Source organism: Chelmon rostratus, chromosome 9 (assembly GCF_017976325.1).
Source record: "Chelmon rostratus isolate fCheRos1 chromosome 9, fCheRos1.pri, whole genome shotgun sequence".
In the NCBI taxonomy this organism is placed as follows: Eukaryota; Metazoa; Chordata; class Actinopteri; order Chaetodontiformes; family Chaetodontidae; genus Chelmon; species Chelmon rostratus.
In genome coordinates this window covers 22,878,458-22,899,165 of record NC_055666.1, presented here as the reverse complement: position 1 = coordinate 22,899,165, position 20,708 = coordinate 22,878,458, and the positions used below count along the sequence as shown (strand labels likewise).

The 20,708-nt window shown below is 42.5% G+C and overlaps 1 protein-coding gene across 2 annotated transcripts in view; it reads left to right on the top strand.

Moving 5' to 3' along the window:
- Positions 1 to 19,708, top strand: part of pdgfc (platelet derived growth factor c) — a 46,594-nt gene extending 26,886 nt beyond the window's left edge. The window contains exons 2-6 of one of the 2 annotated variants that reach the window (XM_041944545.1): positions 2,476 to 2,668; positions 7,254 to 7,434; positions 16,953 to 17,160; positions 17,362 to 17,579; positions 19,303 to 19,708. In XM_041944545.1, coding sequence (XP_041800479.1) covers positions 2,476 to 2,668; positions 7,254 to 7,434; positions 16,953 to 17,160; positions 17,362 to 17,579; positions 19,303 to 19,416 — 914 coding nt within the window. In that variant the 3' untranslated portion in view covers positions 19,417 to 19,708. Of the gene's footprint in view, positions 1 to 2,475; positions 2,669 to 7,253; positions 7,435 to 16,952; positions 17,161 to 17,358; positions 17,580 to 19,302 lie in introns of both variants that reach the window. The other variant, XM_041944544.1, reaches the window with a different exon arrangement.
- Positions 19,709 to 20,708: the final 1,000 nt, after the last annotated feature.

Sequence of the window (20,708 nt, the reverse complement as noted above, 5' to 3'; positions counted from 1 at the left end):
ATCTCTGTGAGTCGTAATTTCGCTATAGTTTCATGTGTTTTCAAGGCGCATTTTGTTTGATTTGTATGTTTATTCCTTTTTTTTTTCATGCAAATGTTAATGATACGTAGATTTGTAATACCCTAACGAAATGGACTTGGAGCCTGTCAGCTAACGTTATGCAAGGTAATCTGTAGTTTTCGATATGGTGACCAGGTGTTTGGTAGATTAGCAACAGCAGGGCTTTTTAACACGGCAGAGATGCTTTATTCATAATGAAGACACATTATTTTGTGATCAGGTTCATTGTTAAACATTAATAATCGTTCAGAAGGTTTCCAAACATTTTATTTGAATATGTGATATTCCCATAGCATGGGCTATTACTAGCCCTGTTAATTATTGTAAAACAGACTGGGGGTTTAAATAAAAGGCAGAGAGAGTAAAAGAAGAATACATATTTTGCTAACAATATTATTTTATCCTAAACTCAGTATTTTCAGGCGAGGCTTCACTTGTAACTTTTTTTTCATTTGCATTGGCGAGCATTTTAATTTGACTCACGACGAGACCCGTGAAGCATGCCTGTAATTAACTTGGATACTTTTTGGAGACGAACAGCAAATAAACACATGTGCACATTTGGAAAAATCAGTGTTCTTTCATTTGGTAGAGGAATGTCTTCATCAAAGCTCACACGATGCAGATAGTGTGCCTCAAATCTCCCATAGGCTTCAATAGAACTGGCACCAAGCAGAGCATTGGAGCGTTGTTATTATTATGTACTGACTCTGAATTATTAAACAGCTAGCCTAGCTTCACCAACTCGACAGCTGCCTTGAACATTCTGTATATGCGTTTAAAATAGAAAAAAGCCCCTAGAAAAAAAAAAAAACAATGTCTTCACCAACAGATGTTAAAAAGTCCTGCAAACGTCCTTACTGTGAATTAGATTTTTTTCATACGACTTTCACAAAACCCAACTGGTGGGTTGGTAGGCTGCTAGCTTACATGATACAAAATGTAGCTAAGTTGATGAAAAGCATAATTTTTCACTTATGGTGAAGACTAGCTGTTTCCTACTACATGAGGTGCCTGTGCTAAGCTAGGCTATACATTGTACTGAAAACAGTGTTTGTGTTATGTATCTGTACAGTACTTCAGACTGCTGCAGTGGTGATAAAGGTGATTGCCCATAATAATCATAGTAAGAGATATTTTGTGTTGATTTGCATTACTTAAAATGTGAAAATGATAATATCTGTCTAGTTACATTTGATCTACTATTTTGAACCTGCTGAACTGCAAACAGTCCTGTAATGAGCATGGCTGCAGGGTGCTGTCAGTGCAATGGTTGTGAGGCTCAGGTGGAAGTATCCTGGCAATCTCTCTCCTGAAGGTGACGGAGGCTGATGGAGGCCGGGGGGACTGAGTGACAAGCTTCGTCACTGTGATTAAACCCTGCAGCCACTGGTCCCTGTGGCCCGTGATGGTTTTATGAGAGGAGCTTGGTTAAACCCATCAGGCAGTGTTCCCTTGCAACTACTCTGCATTGAGCTAAAGATTTGTTGAGCTATAAAGACAACACTTAACCACAAAGCTGTATACATACAGGTCATAAGACAATGTAGAAGCTTATGATTGTGCAGTTTCTTCTGGAACATATGTTTTCAGGTTTATATTTCCGATGCTCTCAGCTGATTTTAAGGCATTCTCGCTTTTCAACTTTACCTGATGGATTTGTTGCTGTGAAACTATCCCTTTCCACCCTTCTTTAAGCCGTCCTTTCAGTCCTGCCCTTGCACACCTCATATCTACCCCTCAATATCTTGTGTTTATCAGAGCAAGACCCTGAGTGCGACTCAGCTGCAGGTCCGGGCTTCTTTTCATGGGCTGTGATGAGGTTTAAGACTGTCTTTGCCTCCTCAGCGATTTCTATCATGCAATCAATAAATATTGAAATTATATCAATAATGACAAATATCCTGAGCTTGTCCTTAAATTATTCCTCTGGAAATTGAAGCTTTATCTAATCTAACAGACACAGAGCCGTTGAAAGGTTTTTGCTATGCATGTGTATAATTTGCTTAAATATGTAAAGAACGTAAGGTTAAACAATAAAGGTGGCTAACAATTTTAATAATTTCCCTCTGTAATCATGTGTTTAATGCAACAAGTAGGTATTGGTAACATGTTTGAGCAGGATGTGTCAGGGGTTTCCAGACAGACTGTCTGACAACAAATAAAACATAAAGGGAGCGTCAATCTGGTGTCCCTTCTTTTAAGTCTTACCTTTTATATCGGACACTTGGTCAATATTTCAAAGTGCATCGTACCTCTTTGCAAGGTGCTTGACATGTTCATGTTTCAAAGCTCAGCATCTTCTCCAAACCAAGCCCTCTTCTCTCCCATGGCTACCGTATTTAATCTGAACCAATCAAACTGCTGCATTATATGCAAAGCACAAACCACGAAGCATTCTGTTCTCTGTTTTAGGAGTGCAGGATTCCCATCAGGAGAAGATCATAACAGTGACTGGAGAGGGAATGGTCCAGAGCCCAGACTTCCCGCACACGTATCCCAGGAGTACCATGCTGGTCTGGAGACTTGTGGCGACCAGCAACATGAGGATCCAGCTCACCTTTGATGAGAGGTTTGGTCTGGAGGACCCTGAGGATGGCATATGCAAGTAAGCACACAAAGTAGTGGGTTTCTATCTCAGTATAAATACAGGCAGATTCAAAAAAGGAAGAACACACTTTAATCTGGGTCTGCTGGACATCTTATCAGTGCTGCTCAATGCTATCAGTCGATGCTAACATCCTGATTGACAGCAGTAGACTTGTCAGTTTTTCTTTTTTTTACTTATATCTGGGAATTGGAAAAAATAAAGTTGACTTTACAGAGAGTCTGAGTATTGTGATTTATTATATTATTTTATAAGGTGATGTCTTTGTTCCTGTGCCGCGGCCAGGCTGGCTTGCTGTTTGCAACAAGGTTAGCATGCACCAAAAATACTGTTCCTGTCAGTGTCCTCCTCACAATATCAGTGTTTTCAAGGTTTGTCCCAATTGTATTTATTGCCTGCATGAAAATGTTAGCCATTGCACACGTTGGAAAGGATAACCTTGTTCAGCAGTTCTGCCTTTTGACTTTCCTCTGCCTGCTTGACCGGCTCTCATCAAATGGGGGCTTCCCCAGTTGGCATGCCGGAGACATGATGGCGTAAAGACATGTCTTGCCTATGTTGTGGTCCATCTTTAAAGATTTAGAGTCAGAGTGTGTGGCCATTTGTGAAATTGCCTTTGGTTTGCAGTGGCAGCTCGTGAATATTGAAAACCCAGCAGCAGAGTGATTTGTTTTCGCCCACGACTCCACGATGATGCTGTATTTTACTGGATGCAGTCGATATTTTTAGCTGCTCACGTGACTGTTCGAAAGAGACGCACCTCACCCTCTGACTGGCAACACATAAACACGAACGCACACGTATACATGCACATGCAGAGTACGTCCTCTGCTTTATAGAGGAGCCCACTTTCAATTACTCCCTGGGCTTGCCTCTGTCGCCATTCAATTTAAACGGGGATCCCGGGCCCCAGCGATCGATTTACCCTGTGTGCATTATGCTCAGTGCTCGGCTGTCAATATATCACAACTGACTGGTTAGCGTGGTGGAGCCCAATCACTGGAAGGTGGAGAGAAGCTGGGGGAGGGTGACCTCGCTCATCATTCCTGGAGAGCCCCCTAATGGATGACAAGGTGAATGACAGTCCTCCACACAGCCTACCAGGTTTAGATGTTGGACATGGCAGCGATAGATTTATTTTTTTTGAGAGATTAACAATGAGGAAATGAGAAAAAGACCTTCATTTAGTGTGATTTGTTCTAATTACAGTCAGCTTCATTGATCAGTAAGGTTTGTATTCTGTCTCAGACTTCCTGCAGTCTGGTTAAAGGCGGGTTTGCAGCTGATTTAATTGTCTAATGTGCTGCCAATCCGGGATTCATGCCTCTGTTGCACAGAACTTCCTGTATCCTGTCTTTGTTGGCTGAAAAAAAAAGCTGGAAAAAGGTAACCCAAGCCCCCCAGCACCCCTCCGCGGCAGGGTGAAGGCTGACGAATGAGGTTAGTGTTGCTGTTGAAGCCCCATGAGGGAAAGTTCCACTGTGGGGCAGGGTGCAGATTGACAGCTTTTGTGCCGTTCCCCCTGTACAAGACGCAACTAGTCAGCGTCCTCGGGGAGAGGGGCGAGAGACAATAACAACATCCTTTTCCAGGGTCGTGCAAGTCAACGCCACGTCTACCGCTGCAGCTCGCGCATTTTTCACTCCCCACGCCCCCCCCCAGGCCCAACAGGTTTTGATCAGATCCCAAGAAACACACTTGGCAGGGTTGGCAGACAGATGAATGTAGCATGCAATCACAAGCAGAAACAGACACACATTCACAAGTCTTTCTACATGTCGTTTCCCCTCACCCGCTCTCCTTTTTCTAACGCACACACACACACACATCAACACGCCTCTGGCCTTGTCTGCATAATCTACTTTATCTCTCGTGTGTGTTCGCAAATTTATTCACAAAATCTGCCCTTAGACCTTCATTCCGCCGCACAGCAAAAACAAAAAAAAAATCATGTACAGTGTTATTGATACTCTTACCCTCGTGTCGCTGCACAGTGTGATGCAAATAAACAGGAATGTAATCTCCTGTCCAGTGACTCACAGCAATGGCAGGGGATAAAACAAACAACAGTGGGAGATGTGTTCGGCTCTGGTAGCGAGCCTGGAGCGAGAAGTCTTCGCGAAAAGATGAGAGGGAGGCTGTGTAGTCGAGATGCTCATCTGCTATTCTGTTTGTCTGTGGCGCGATGAAAAGCATTCTTACCAAATCCACTGGAGGAGAGGCATATTGGAGAGGGATCGGTCTTGCTGCTGGTTGGCATGGCAGCAGAGTCGTGCTTGGCAGCTCACAGACAGGACTGTTCTCAGAGAGGCAGTTATGCTCTCTGTCTTTAGTGTGAAAGGAGAGGACTAAAAAAACAGTGTTCCTGTTGCTAATCTGCATCATTTCGAGCGGTAGATACTGTGTCTATTAATAATGCACAAGGAAAAAAGCAATGGAGGAGAAAGATTTGCAAATATTAAGCACAGTTTCCTTGCCGTGTGCAGGAAGGTAATCCTATCTGGCCCCACCGTATATAGGATTCCTTTGTTGTTCTGATCCTGTTCACTGTGACTGTACGTACAGTTTGGTATGTATGTCAGTGCATTTGTAAATCTGAGAAACCGCTGTTCGACATGGTGATTCTGAACACATGGCGATGTGTAATGATCAGGGCGTGCTGCATTATTGATGAGCCATCTGTCAAAGCTCTGGAGCTGTCTGAGGGCTGATTTTTAGAGAGGGAAGCTTCTCTCCTCACTGACCTCCATCGAGAAGGCAGAAAGAAGCTAAACTGATATTTTATCCTTTTTCGGAGCCATTTCACGCCCGTCTGGTTTGCACTTACTTTAATAAATGTTTTATGGCTCATGCAGCTGTCTAACATTTAAACTGCGAACGTACGGTTTCGCAAATGATCGGTTTCAGTTCCACCTTTCCCAATATCTTTATTTGTGCAGATTACAAACTTCCTGTTTGACTTTGCAAATCAAAGGCAGCAGAGTCAGTAAAAAAATCAAACCCCCTCCCCTTCAGTTTATTTAACATCACAGAAAATCCATTTTTAGTCTCGCTCATGTCCCTCCATGTTGTTTTATTGAAACCAGCTCGAACTGAATCTGTCAAGCCTGCGCAAAATGTAAACAATGTCCTAGAAATCCAAATATCCGAATTGGCAGCACTGAATGAGAGGTTAGCGTGCCTGTTGACGCAAATGGCAAAGTGATTAATTCCAGACTGTGAAGAGTCAGTGAAACAAGGCTGTATTGAACGCAGTGCAGCCACTGGTTACACATACAGGTATAAATAATAAAGACTGAACTCCTGAACTGCGCTTCTTAAGTGCTGAGGTTGGTTGATGTTAGCCTTGGCACACCAAATGAGTCAGGAGCAAGGCCATATGCCTCTGCACTTCATGATGTTTACTGGTATTATGGGTTGGCAGGGTGGCCAGCAGAGAGAGAGACTGTCATGTAATTACAGAGTCGCAAGGTTTGATCCCCACAACAAGCAAAATGATGCTTTTATTTATACTTTCCTCAACTGAAATTTATACTATCATTTTGTTCAGTACAAGTCGTGACACCAAATCCCTGAAATCTGTTAAACCCATCATGTTGAGACCAAATATTATTTCAGAAATGCATGGGACTTTTTTCAGATACAGAGATTTGATTTTCAGCCACCAACAGCTTCTGCAGATTTCAGTGATTGTAATGTTTATAGCCAGAGAAATCTGTGTAATTTGAACTCTGTTGCAGTCCAATTACGCGGGTTATTTCTGTGGGTATCGAAGAGGAGTTGCTGACAGTGGAAAAGGAAATATGATTCTGAATCATTTATATAATAAAGGTAAAGAGATAAAAACGCCTACTTTATTTTTTGCTCATGTTGATATCCAGACTTATTGAGCACAAAATAGCAAACACATATATTTAATCATTTGCAAAGTGAGTTTTCAAACAACTGAGAAGTTGGAGTCCAAGTCGAGGCCTGCAGCTCACCCGTAGTCAACATACACCACACCACAGTGTAAAGAGCTCAAGGTTTAATTAAAAACTCATATTTCGATATAGCAACTGGTGGCATCAGTGTAATGGGCATGTCAAAAGGCTGCATCAGCAGCAGCCATAACCGCTAAATAGTAAGAACAGCTGCTTATGCTGCAGTGTCGACCAACCTGAGATTTGTCCTCAATGCACTGGCAATATCCCGTTCATTTTAATTTATTAGGCAGTTAATATCAGACACATCTCACCTGTCACTGCTGAGATACTGAACCTGCTGTTCAAGATATTTCTTTCCTTTTTTTAATGAGGTTAAACCTTTATTTCCCCGGGCAGCTTTAACAATCTCACCTTCAGAAGGGCAAGGCCGAGCTGAGAGGACAGCAGCATGACACCACATTAAAGATGCTGACAAGCTTACAACAAGGAAATATGCAAGCTTCACTAACTTGCATGTGCGGAAGCCTGAATCTACCATATGAAAGGTCGAACAGAGCCGGTAGTAGCTAAAAGTTGTGGGAGAAAGACGATTTCACGATATTGGAACAGATAACTTAAAGAATATATTTCTTCTTTCTTCCTCTGTCTCACTCTACCAGGTACGACTTTGTGGAGGTAGAGGATCTGACTGAGAAGACCATCCTGGGTCGCTGGTGTGGGTCACAGTCGGCACCGGCTAGTCACACCTCCAAAGGCAGCCAGGTCAGGATCCGTTTCATCTCTGACGAGTACTTCCCCTCTGAGCCGGGATTCTGCATCCGCTACTCCCTTCTTCCTGAGGTGCGTACATTATCGTGGTCAGGAGGTGAAAAGTGCACGTTGGAAATCATTGAGCGCTTAGCTGTTATAGCATTTATCTGCCTCTCTCTCCAGCTTTAGGGAGTCCACACGGCGGTAAGCAATGCCTCTCCATGCAAGCGCAATTAAAATAATTTGCTTGTTGCGTAACATGGTGGCTTAATTTGCAATCACCCATTTATTATATGTGTACCCGAGGTTTTAAGCATCGTTGGGGAGAAATTATGTTGCAACACTTTGGAACATCTGGCACCTGCGCTATCATTTATTTTAGTTACGAAGATACGCACAAGCCAGAACGGCTCATGCACTTACACACAAACAAAACACAGGCTCTGCAGTGATGTTGGTGAGCACGGCCGAGGTGCCAACCTGAACGTTCGGTCAGCAAAACTACTGCAACACCTCCAATGATTCTGTAATGGACTCTGGAATAGTTCTATAGTGATATACAGCACACGACAAATCAAAATATATCCACTTAAAATGGTCTCAGAGTGTAGTTTTCTCATTTTCTCGGGCTGGTAGTGTTTCCATTTATAAATAATCAAGCTGTTATGCTCTATATTACTCTTCTATATAAAACCATCGACCCTCTGACCCTGTACAGCATCTATAGCTCCAGTCAGATGACAGAAGAGGCGTCTCAGTGTCGCTGATGATGTTGCTTGAGACCGAGATGGGGAAAATAAGTGGTTTCACATTCACAAAAAGTCCTCTGACCCTCGCAGGGACTCATTCAAGCCCTTGAAATGAAAGTAGGAATTAAGAGCTGGAAGTGCTTTTTGTGTGGAAAATTGTCGCTGTTCTGTCTGCCTGTTTCACTTTCTGTTCGCGTTTTATCATCACATGCAGTCGTTCAAAAGTAACATCCCCTTTCATGTGTTTTTACAGTCCTGCACTTCACAAAGGAAGCCATGTCATTTTACTCTACACTCAACACTCAAATATATTTCTGGCAACATAACACAACCTTTTTTTTTTGCTCTTTTCTGTTATTTCTCCCTTTCGCTTGTCTTTGCGTGTAACATAGACTATAATCACTGCTTCCATCCCTCGCTAATCTTCGTTTCCATTCACCTTTTGGCAGATGCTTATCCAATAAAATTGTGTGGGCACAGCATAAGCTTTAACTCGTTCAGCACAACACCAGCTTTGCTGAAGACCAGCGAGGAGCACGAAGCTAAAGCAGCATAGCAGCAGGTTGTGATCATGTGTGATAAGCCAAAACATATGAGCTAAATATTAATGGTGGAGCCAAAGCACCAGTATTTTGACATGCTGTCAATCACACCTCGTGACCTCTTCCACGTCAGTCAGAGAAGAGCTTGTTTTTTGTCTTGTTTTGGAGGAATTTGTTCTGTGTTGCCATGTTGGCAATCAGCTGTGACGCGACATTAGTTGAGCTGCAGTAGCGCTTTCTGACAGCAGTTATCTTTACATAATACAAACGCAGCGTGCCGTTTCAAAAGCTGTTATTTCTGCGAGTCAGTTTACACCGACGTGTGCAGCGGCATCAATCACATTCATACTCGCTGCCATGTTTGTGGCCAGTCTGTCGCTGTGTCTCATTGATATAGCTGCTAACTCTGCAGGAATAGGACGCCCCCCATGCTTATTCCTACTTACAAAAGCTATGATTGGTCAGTTGCTTTTACAAACAAGGGAAAAATCTAGGAAGTCTAAGATGAATTGCTGAACAATCTGAAAATGTGGGGCAGTGATCCAGCAGCCTTGTCGCCAGAATAAATGTCGGCATTGTATGTTTGTGCAAACCACAGAAATGTTGAAACTTCATGTTTCTTTCCACTATTTACGTTCAAACTTGACATTTCTTTATGCTTCGATTTTCAGTTTTATGTTGTGAAAGACTATGGTTTAGGTCTGGTTAGTTTTTGGCACAGATCTAGTTTTGTCTTAAAATATCTGATTTTGTTCCCACAAAAAATGGCTGGAAAAAGTCCGGACATCTCATTAAAAATGGTAAATACGGGCCAAGCTGTCTTGCCACCATCCTCTCCTCCTCCTGATGAGGACAACTCAGCTCATACATATGAACCAATAATCTGAACCACATCACTTTGATACCTAATGTACAAACACTGATGTGATATTTAATGGATCCGTGGTTTGCAGAAACGTGGAATGGTCCACTGGGCTGGATCCAGAGGTCCAGAATCAGATAAGCTAGCTGCATATGAGCTTACATGAACACCCAAAGTTCTCAATGTTTGTATGATTATAGTGAAAATGCTAGAAAGATGAATGTGCCTGCGGACAGGTACCTGTAGCCATCTTTGTCTCGCGCCATCCTCTTCCCATTCCTTCTTTTTAACTTGCTTTTTTCTGTCCTTTAGACCACACACACACACAGACAATCCCTTCCTCCCTGATCCCCTCACTGACAAAAGCCCGGAGATAAACTGAAGAGACAACTGCCATGTTTTAACCTGTCATGTTTTAGTTCTGTTCACTTGCTTTAAGTAAACAGCTCTACTCCTCATTAATCCCTATCGGCCTGCAGCACTGAACTCTTTCAGGCACAAATAGGCGACTGAGGTCACTGACGGCGCTTTGTATTCGCTCTCTAACTCTTTCTTTCTGCTTCAAAAGGCTGTTTGTTCTTTTATTCCTCCTTCGCGTTATTACTGCATTCTTCCTTCACCCCTAAAAGCCAAAACAACATTGATAGTACCACCTGACGCAGGAGTCACTGCCATGCTGAAAACTGAGTGTCAAAGCTGCATTTCTCAAAATAAAGACATGCTCAAGGTGGGTCAGTCATTAGATGCACAAGCTCCTGGTGGTAGAATCAACAGGCTACATTTTGTTGAATTATTGCAAGTTATCACAATGAAGGTCGCTCAGTCAATCGCCAGTAATGTATATTTACCATCAATAGACAGCAAGGCCTTAATGGAGATGGATTAATCCAGTAAGACACTATTACAATGAGTGACTCAATTCTGAAATCCCTGAAGACGAGTGAAGTGTCATGTAATGACAGCAGTTTGCTCTAGTAAAATGTTCAAAGGGTCCTTGATGTGGTTTTGTGGACATTTTACACATTAATCACTTTATTTACAAGGGATGGATCGAGTCAATTCCAGCACATGATCAAAAATTGCTAATTTGTCTCAAAGGGCTTTATAACTTGTACAATATAACAGACTGTCTATCCTTAGACCCTTGATAACCAAACGTTTCACTTAAAAAAACCCTTTTAAAATGAGGAAAAATAAGATAAGATGAAACTTTGTTGATCCCACACCGGGGAAATTTTATTTTGAAAAAGGACACAGAATAAAAACAGTTATATATATATATATGTATACATGTACATGTACAAACAAAAGGAGCTTAAAAATAATATTGCCTTGAGAAGAATGGCTCAGTTTCACAATAGAAGATTCTGAATTGCACATGAGTAAGATATGGATAATAACCACAGTGTTTTTGTACGATTGCACAGTAGAACAATCATTAAGACTGCACCCGATAAGTCCCACAGATGTAATGATTTTAGCATGTGTTGACATAAAAAGTTTGTGATAATGTGCTACATTAACAGGAAAAATTAAGAATGAAGGAGCCTCAAGAGGACCGACAGAGGCCAGACATGCAGTGGATTTCATAGACAGACTAGAATAACATATTGCAAACACACTGTATCTGAAGAATGTGTATCCAGGTGCCGGATGATACCAAAACAATGCTTTTCGGATAAGCTGGTAAATTTGTTTTTCTGCAAAACACTTCAGAAAAAGTAGTCTAAGTGAAGCAGCCATGTAAAAACTTAAACGTAACTTAAATGCCTAAATTAAATAGTGTAAAATTGGCAAAATTGTCATCTAAATCAGAAACAATCTGATCAAAGAGTAAGTAAAACAAACTTCCATCTGTTGTATGGAGGTTTGATATCCATCACATTTATCCAGCTTATACAATGTTATATAACTTTATGCTGCATGTTAAAGCTTTCGGAAATATTACACCTTCAGAAACATTTTAAAAGTTAAACATCACATAAAACTGTGGATGTTTTGGATTTAAAAATGAATGAACTCCTGTGACCACTGTGGTGTTCAGATGTCCACCACTAACTATATGATGGAACGAGAGGCCAGGTTTGTCTTTCATATTCCAACTGTGGAAGGTGCGGAAACCGTGCGGCGGGAGGGGGCGGGGGTTAAAGGAAGCTTTGGCCTCTGCACGTTCAGTCTGGCTTCACTTTGAACTTTTCCTCTGACAGAGGAGGAGCACGCTAGAACAGCAGCACTCTGTTTCCTCTGTGGTCAACCAGCAGCTACTGGAACCTCGTGCCACGCAGGGGCCGGCACTTTAGTTTATATTTAAACAAGCAATAATTCCTCTCCACCACTTCCATGGAATTGGAAGGGGGGGAAAAAATAAGACTCGGCCTGTAATTCACAGGAAGGGACTTTCGGAAAAGTGAAAGGGCCGAGGGAAGGAGGTTGTTAAAACATCGTAGAGAAGGAGTCCGTTGAATGGAGCGTGAGGAGTGTCGAGTGGTGGGTTAAAGGAGCAAACAAAACATACATCATTGTCTCTGTGAGGTCCTAACCCAGAATTTAACCCCACTGCTGCTGAGGCGTGAAGATCTTTCCACCAGCTTTGTTTATTTTAACCGATTGAGGAGATTTTTGCGCACTCAGACCTGAATAGAGCGAGATTGGATCCTAGTTAAAGCAGATGGTAATGACTGGCAGAGCCACGCAGGAGGCTTTCCCGTTGGCATGATGAAAGTGAGGTCTGTTTTTACACCAACCTCAATTGCAGTGTGTGGCGCATAGTGAGAGAAAAAAGCACTTTATTCACGCACAACAGGCCTTGTTGCTTTCTCAAAGCTCTCTTGTGCAAGGAAGTGGTTTGCAACTCCATGTAAAAGAGAAGATATTGTTTTCCAGAGCTCTCCCAAGATGCTATTTCAGAATTTTCATCTCAACATAGTTAGCCGAACCTGCCATTTTAGTTACCAGAAATAAGACCGTGTGGTTGTGCTGTGTAAGAGCAAAGAGAGCTGGAAATGAGGTAATCACAGCTTGGAAACAAGGTTATTTCTCGAGGGGCCGGGGGGCTCAGGCAGTTTGGCAGTGATAAGAGATACGTTACAAGCTTTCACACGTTGATTCTGTCTAAGGTCACCGAGAAAAATAAAAACACATTTGGCCTTTTACCATTTAAAACGCAAGTGCGCTTTTCAAAACACAGCTGTACACAGCTGTACACAGTACTCTTGTTCCAGCTGCCTGTGTACATTACATATCTGCTTATACTGCTACGTATATATTTTGGATCATTGTTTCAAACATTCCCTCCACTGAGTCTCTAATTTCTACTTTCAGGTATTTTTTCATAAAAAAGATTGACATGAACTGCAACTGACAGGAAACTAAACATCCTAATAGTACCAGTTGGGGCTTTAGTTTAATGCCTTGAATCTAACTTCCCAACAGCAAGTTGTTTGTACGCTTAAAGAATTAGCATCTCATTCAATAACATAATTAGTTTGAGTTATGTGCAGAACTATGCAAGAAAATATACTGATTTAGAGATGATCAGAAGCCTGAATCTCTAAATGTACGTACGCAGCTGTTACATACTGCAGACTTCTTACACAGCAAACGCCGGATTCTGAACCGCACAGTGTTGCCCATTGTAACGCTGCTGCACCGCCATGGCCTTTATTTATGTATGGGCCCAGTGGATCCAGGGCATTCTTTGCACTGCGTGCCTGTCTTGTCAGGGTCAGCGTTTAGGAAACGAGCAGCGTTGCACAAGCTTATGACTTGGGTAAATAACTGTCAGACACTGAGACACAAAGAAAATACCTGCACCAGGACGTGGTGCCTCAGTGGCCAAGGTCCATCTGTCATTTAATCAGCATCCTGTCTAATCTAAAGCTATTTTACCCACTCTGCTCTTATCATTCCTATTTCTATGCTCTTTAGACTCTTATCAACACAGAGTTTTTGTGTTGTTGATTAAAAACAGCGTCTGTCTGTTTACTAGTTAAATCATTTAGAGGCCATGACTTTACTGAGCCTAATTCAAAAGTCTTGTTTGCTTATGGATTTCTTGTCAACCGCTGCATGTGCTCATGCATGAAGTCTTGACACACGGACACTGCTCTGAGTTCATGCCAGCTTCAAGTTGGTGGTCCATTTAAGAACTTTGTTGGCGATTTTTTTTTCCCTTTAAATGCGAGCTCTCATCTGCTACTTATAGCTTTATTCACGCTGTCTTGATGCGTCTCTGAAGAGTCGCTTGGCTTCTCCATCTGAAGCTGAGCTCGCAGAGCGCCGCTAATTGGGGGAGTGTTGCACCGTCGGCATTCACAAGCTGTTAATGGCTTCCAGTCCACGCTGTCGGCCACTGCCAAGGCTCAGCTAATAAGACTCACAGCTCTCCTCTGTTGTCTGCAAATACAGGACTGTTCAATTCACTCTTACTTCAGTTTCTATGACACTATCCGACGGGTCCTTCCTCCACAGATATTCCTTTCACATTTGAGTCTGTTTTTCTCGCCAAATAAGCCAAAAGTATGTTCAGTGGTTATGGAGGCAGCTTCATTAGAATGAGTCAAATCTGTGGCATGAGCACAGCTGTGCATCAGCTGTATTTTTGTAGCCTGTGGTGCAGCCATGTCAAACCGCTGGCATCTCATTTTAAAGTCAACACCAAAAGGGACTTGGAGTGTATTGCATCAACTTGTGCAGTCAATAAATCTTGAGGGTATTTCCTATGTTACACCTATTTTTCAGTGTAAAATGCCAGACACATGCTGCTCTGTTTTACTAATTAATGGCTTGTCCCTTGTGTGTAGTCGAGCTGAAAAATGGCTGTGTCCATCTTAAATGTCTCTGCTGTCTCTACTGGCGGCTGATATCTGTACTAATGTGAAATAACCACTTTGAAATAAAATAAAAGCCCCATTGATGGATAGCTTTTGTCCAGGTGGTTTTACAGGCCATGAATACTAACGTTTTTCGCACAAGCAGTAAATAAGAATCAAATCATAAATCCATGCAGCGTCAGTGCCATGGCCTCTGACGAAAGGAAACCTCTCCCTCTTCCAACGCCCATTTCTCACTGGATTCCTTTCTAATTCACCCCTATAAGTCACCAAAAAGAAGATTCCTGGAATCATTTTTTTTCTTTTCAAACATTTCTGCCTCTCCAAAAGCTTAAAGACCCAGCTGCCAACAGCTGATGTTTTCAATGCTCCACAAGCTGCTTTTTTTTTTTTTTTTTTGTAAGTGTCACAATGTTGCCTTCTACCTGTCAGTCACAGAAGATTAGAGAGGCCGGCGAGCTGACATGTTGGACAAACGCAGCATCACAGGACTGAAAGGTTTAACAGATTAGCCTCTTCTCTCGTGGGACGACCAGCACCCCAGGTATCAATCTTCTCTGTGACTGCACGCCGTAGCCTGGAGGCCTGGGAGTTTGGAACAAATAATGCCGCTGCCTACGGGAGCTGAGGGGACAAATGCTGTTATGCAAAGTGGGCAGGGGAGGCGACAGAGATGTGATCACATTTGACAACTTAAAAAATGATGCCATTCAATCTTATTTGCCTCTTAACTTCAGTCCATGGAGCAATTTCGGAGACAGTGAATATCATAATGTACCTTGCTGCTGCAGCTCTGATGCCGACAATGCTGGCGATGACCTTGCTATTTCTTTCACCCTGTTATTATAAGTGGAGTCCCATTATTATATTCAAGATAACAGACGTTAGCTGAGGCAGGTACCCACCCAGCATTCCCACAGAGCTGGCAGCAGTTACAAACAGGCGGCGGTGGCTCAGTCTTGTGCAGACTTGGCCTGAGAACCAGAGGTTGGCCGAATCAAGTCCAGCACGGACCACAGTAAGGAGTGCTGTGGTCGGAGTGGCTGGTAGCTGGAGAGGCTCTGGTTCACCTCCTGAGCCCTGCCGAGGTGTCAAGGCACCGAACCCATAACTGCTTGGACCTCCGACTATGTGGCGGCCCGCCACTCTGACCTATGTCTATAGGTCCTCTGTGTGTGTGTGTGCATGTGTGCATGTGTGTGTGTTTCAGGCATATGTATGCAATGAATAACAACAACACAGTGCAAAAAATGCGTTTCTCCAACACAGGATTAATAAAGCAGTTAAAAAGCTGAGCTACCAGGTAGGATATTTAAGATATGACTTTGTCTTACATAGAGGATTGACGATTAATCGAAAGACTTGAATTAAAGATATAAAAGAGGAATGGGAAAAGAATCTTAATGCTGAAATTTCAGATAATGATTGGCCAAACTTGATGGTCATCGCTCATGTACTTTTTGCAAATGTCGGTGTTTTGGGAGATGTTGTGTCAAATCCTTCAACAAGTACTGGGAGAAAAGGTCCCTACAAGTTGTGTGGTACCTTTTCTCTGAAGAACATGTAGTGGGAAGCAGCTAGTTGTTTAAAACACTGTTAATAAAAAAAGTTTTTAAGAGGAACTGGGGAAAGGCGCCGCCACCGACAAAGAAGCAGTGTCTAATAATCGCCGAAGAAATCTTCTAAATGGAATATCTGACACATAACTTGGAACTACAGAGAGCACAACTGGAAGAAAAGTGGGAAAAAATGCACATTATACATGACTCACAAGATCAGAACAGAGCTGAAAAAAAATCCATTAGCAGGACTGTATGAATGATGGCACACATGTGAAATAAATTCCCCACAGCATCGTAGTGTCATTGTTTCATGTGGCAAATCATTTGCCAGTGAAGATTTAAGTGTTTTTTTAGGTTTTCATCTAACCTTCATTTGAGCAGGCAAGAAATTATGAACAATTTCTTATCAGGTGGCAAAGCGTTAATCCAGTGCATTGGCTAGTGTGGGAGTACTGAGCGAATAATCAGTCTGTAATGATTCAGTCTCAACTCTTCCACACATTACCAGGTCTAACACACACAGTTAAACTGGGCCCCAGTTGGTCTGGACCATCATTTCTGTTTAACTCAAGTCCAAACCACTGTAGCATTTAATGAGCCTGGACCCAATTTAAACCCAATTTCTTACTGTGACATAAAATGTGCCGTCGCAAAGTCAAACTCCCCTTCTTTTTATGCCATAACAGTGTTTCACTCTGTAGAAATAAAACACATCTTGTCAGTGCTGACAAAGTTGTTCCTTTTCTGCAACTGTCTTGTTTCAGTTTTCCTAACCTAGAGCAAGCTCTGAAAGTGTCACAGAGAGTATCTGGTCTGTAAGTATCCTGAGGCCTCTGGTGCAATGTGTCACTTTTGGACATGGGAGATGCAGTATGTGTCTATCACACAAGCACTAGATGGCTCCGACAGGAGGAAAACTTTTCAGTGTACAAGTCCTACAAAAGTCGAGAAGCAGGACACTAATACGTTTTCCTGTTGTAACTCTGTAAAAACTGTACTCACTGAATAAATGACCTTTCTTCTCTGTCTCTCTCTGTCTCATCATGCTGGTTTTCCTGCAGAGTGTATCAGAGCCAGAAGTCCCTGCGGTTCTCCCCCCATCCCTGCAGGGTATTGAGGAGTTGTCAGAGGCTGTGGCAGGGCTGAGCACCGTGGAGGAGGTCATGAAGTACCTGGAGCCGGAGCGATGGCAGGTGGATATGGAAGAGTTGTACAAACCCACATGGCACGTGCTGGGGAAATCCTTCATCCATAATAAGAAAGCCAGAGGTAGGACATTTTCAATTTGGACATAACAATTAAATTAAATGCAAAAGTGATGGTTGCAGAAGAGCCATGCATAGATTTAAAGATGTAATTCTAGAATATTAAATATAACAGGAACTACTCGCGTTATACAAATGTGAGACTTGCAAAGTTTGTTCCACCAGGACGTGATTCTGATCGAGTCTTCTCTGTGTCTTTGAGGAGGAGCTGATCTCAATCTCCTGAGGGAGGAAGTTCGACTGTACAGCTGCACCCCGCGCAACTTCTCCGTGTCCCTGCGGGAGGAGCTGAAGAGGACGGATGCCATTTTCTGGCCAAGCTGCCTCCTGGTGAAGCGCTGCGGTGGAAACTGCGCCTGCTGCTCTCACCGCTGCTACGACTGCCAGTGTGTTCCCGCCAGGGTCACCAAGAAATACCATGAGGTAAATGTCAGCTGGATCCTGAAGTACAAGAAACATGGAGGCTGTAAATAATCCTGAGACATTTACCTGAAGTCTTGGTAATTTTAGAGTTGAAATTATGGATTAATAATTTTACTACACTATATTTCCAACTGGCAGAAGCTCTGAGACTAATGTTTTGAATATCCACCTCTGGGTAGGTCTTTTACGAGATTAAAGAAGCATTCAGTCAGTAGCCTTAACAGTTTTTTTGTTTTTTGCAATAATAAGGAACCTACGTAGCCTCCTATCTGCTCTGAGAAAACGGTGGAAGGTGATGCCCAGAGTAAACCGACGAGAAAACCAATAGCAAAATATACAAGGGTATTAACATCATACCAGCATTAGCTGAGGTGTTAGATTACAAACAGATCTTGCTTGTTGCAGCTTACTATGTTTAAAGGAGTCCAGGAGCTTTTTCTCAACTAGCAGCAAAGACTCTGATTGATCTCTCTTAGAGCTCTTAGACGAAGTTATCATCTGTATATATAAGACACAAGGAAACATTGAATCTGCTGTGCATATCCTGTGGTCCTGTGGCCTTTCCTAGTTCCACCCTTTAACCAAAATGTCCTTGTTCCAGCATCATGTAACAGACTGGGAATCTGTTGAGCTTCATACTTGTATTCGATTCCATTTTTACCCCAGGCCCTGCTGTTGTTAAGTTTTAGGTAATCAGTTGGGACTCAGACTCAGAGACCATGTAAAAGTTCATCCAAAAGCAATTTATTATGAGATTAGGTGGTGGTGGAAATCCGGAGCGATGGTGCTGGGCTGGCTGGATTGTGCATTGTGAATCAGAGAGGCAGGAAGAACACTGCAGGCTGACGAGGATCAGGGCGTAGCAGGAAAATCAGGAATGCAGCAGACAATGGACCTAAAAGAGATGTAAAAGAGGATTAGGCATGTTCAAAGACAGCAAGCAGAGAACTAAGAGTCGGCCGAACGTAGTACGACTATGACACACAGGAGGATCTGGCAAAGATAGAGTGAAGGGCACAGATGAAGTTGATGAGTTGATCGGCAGCAGGTGTGCAGGTGAGTAGGCGGGAGGAGGAAACTAGGTCACCGTGCCCTGAATGAAGCAGGCACACCCATACACACCGACAGAGAGAGACAAACAGCTCACACCAGGGAGGAATCCTGGACCCTAACAACTGTTGCAGCAAGGTTCCAAGAAAAGCAGTTCTGACATTACAGTGCAGAGTGCTATAGTCATGTTATTTCATGTCAGTTGCATACTTTGTGTGAAATGTAATGCCAGTCACCTGTATGACATTGAAACGGAGATTTGAAAGCCAGAAATGGAAGCATGTGAAGAGATTAAGACCCTGGTATTATCAGCAAATGATCAAATTATCTTAAGACTTGTGCAATTTATCATATTTAAAAGCTTGAAATGTGTTAAAATCCAATTGTCTGTGTTCAGAAATGCAGAGGCACATTTGTACATACCCTACCCATTGAACATGCCCTACAATCTGTACAGCATACCACACCCTCTGTCCTTAGATTCTCTCTGAGATTTAAAAGAATTTACCAAAAATCCCCTTTAATTAAAAAAAAATGGGCGACAGAGGATGATCCCTCTCAAAGAATGGACAGACATGCAATAGATGCCATCTGTCCATAGTGGATGTATATAAATATACAAAAGGTGTGTTCAATGTCTATCTGTTAACTAAAGCGTCCTCCGTTCTGACAGGTTCTACTGTTGAAGCACCGGAGTGGCGGCCGAGGCCTGCAGAAGTCCATGACTGATGTGCCCTTGGAGCACCATGAGGAGTGCGCCTGTGTGTGCAAAGACGACTGGGACTGACCTCCAACATGTGTAACAGCTGCCAATGGAATCACGCAGGATGCTCGAAATGAACCTCCGCTGCCGTTGCGATGCTCTGTATCTCATTCACTTCCACTGGAAGCTAACAAGATTCTCCCTTTATCCTGTTGTCCTTTCGCTAATTGGATTAAGCAGAACAGACTGGAATCTAATAAATCTCCTGAATGGATTCGACTGCTGTGGAATGCCAATAGTGTGCTCAGAGTGCATTTTAGAGAGACAAAAAGACACTGGAGCAGATCTGGACTGTTACCTATGTGCTCTGAAGACTATATTCTTCTGCTCCTCAGAGATAAGAACATTGAGGCATTTTTGCCTCTTCTTCTTGAGGTCTTTTTTTTTTTAAGTTCAGCCAGCGTGGGCCGATACTGTCACGGCAAATGGGAGCTTCTTTGTTCATGTACTTTTTATGTCTATAAGTGAGCTGGCTCCAGCTGCCCCTCTATTATTACCATCAAGGCAAAGAAAGGTGCTTTTTTAAGAGCAGTTTTCCTTTCCTCCTCTCCTCTTCCAACACAGATTTAATCTGTGGTGAAACGCAGCTGCAGCATCTCTGAAATGCCCTGCTAATAAGACTGTATTATGTGTAAATATGCCATTTACATTTCTTTTCTGTACTATCATGCCTTTTCTACCAAAGATTCTCAGAGAGAGGATAAAAGTTGCACATGTGGAATCGGTTGGGTCTTCTCATCATTTGACCCATCTCAGCAATGTCAAATCTGCTTGCTTCAGGAATGCCGAGCGTAAAGAAAATTCTTGCTACATTTGAGATTGTTCATATTAAATATTTATTTGATTAATGAAAGGGAAATTTAGGTCCAAAATGTCTCTTTTTTTGCTACACATGTCACTGTACAGAAGCATTAGCCAGCAGTTTTCATTCTCAGCAAATTTACTTTGCCATCGTGTCTTGGATGTTTGTCATTTTCTGTATGCTAAAGTTATTTATCTCTACTTTTGCAGTAATTGTTTGTGTATTTCATTGTACTGAACATCAAAAATAAATTCTTCCATTTCGAAGTGGAGCTACTGTACTTTCAGTGAACACGCTCAACACAGAAGACGATCTTAAACAACAACAAAGAACAGCAAAACCGATTCCAAGTGGCTGCATAAACCAGGATCCTAAAGCAAAAACGCCTGTTCAGAGACGTCACTGGCCACAGAACTGATGGTAATATTTGGAAATGATATGATATGTAGTTACATATTCCTCTCAGCAGAATACAGTAAAGTCATTAGGTTTAAATGAAGTGCTGGTGGGGGGA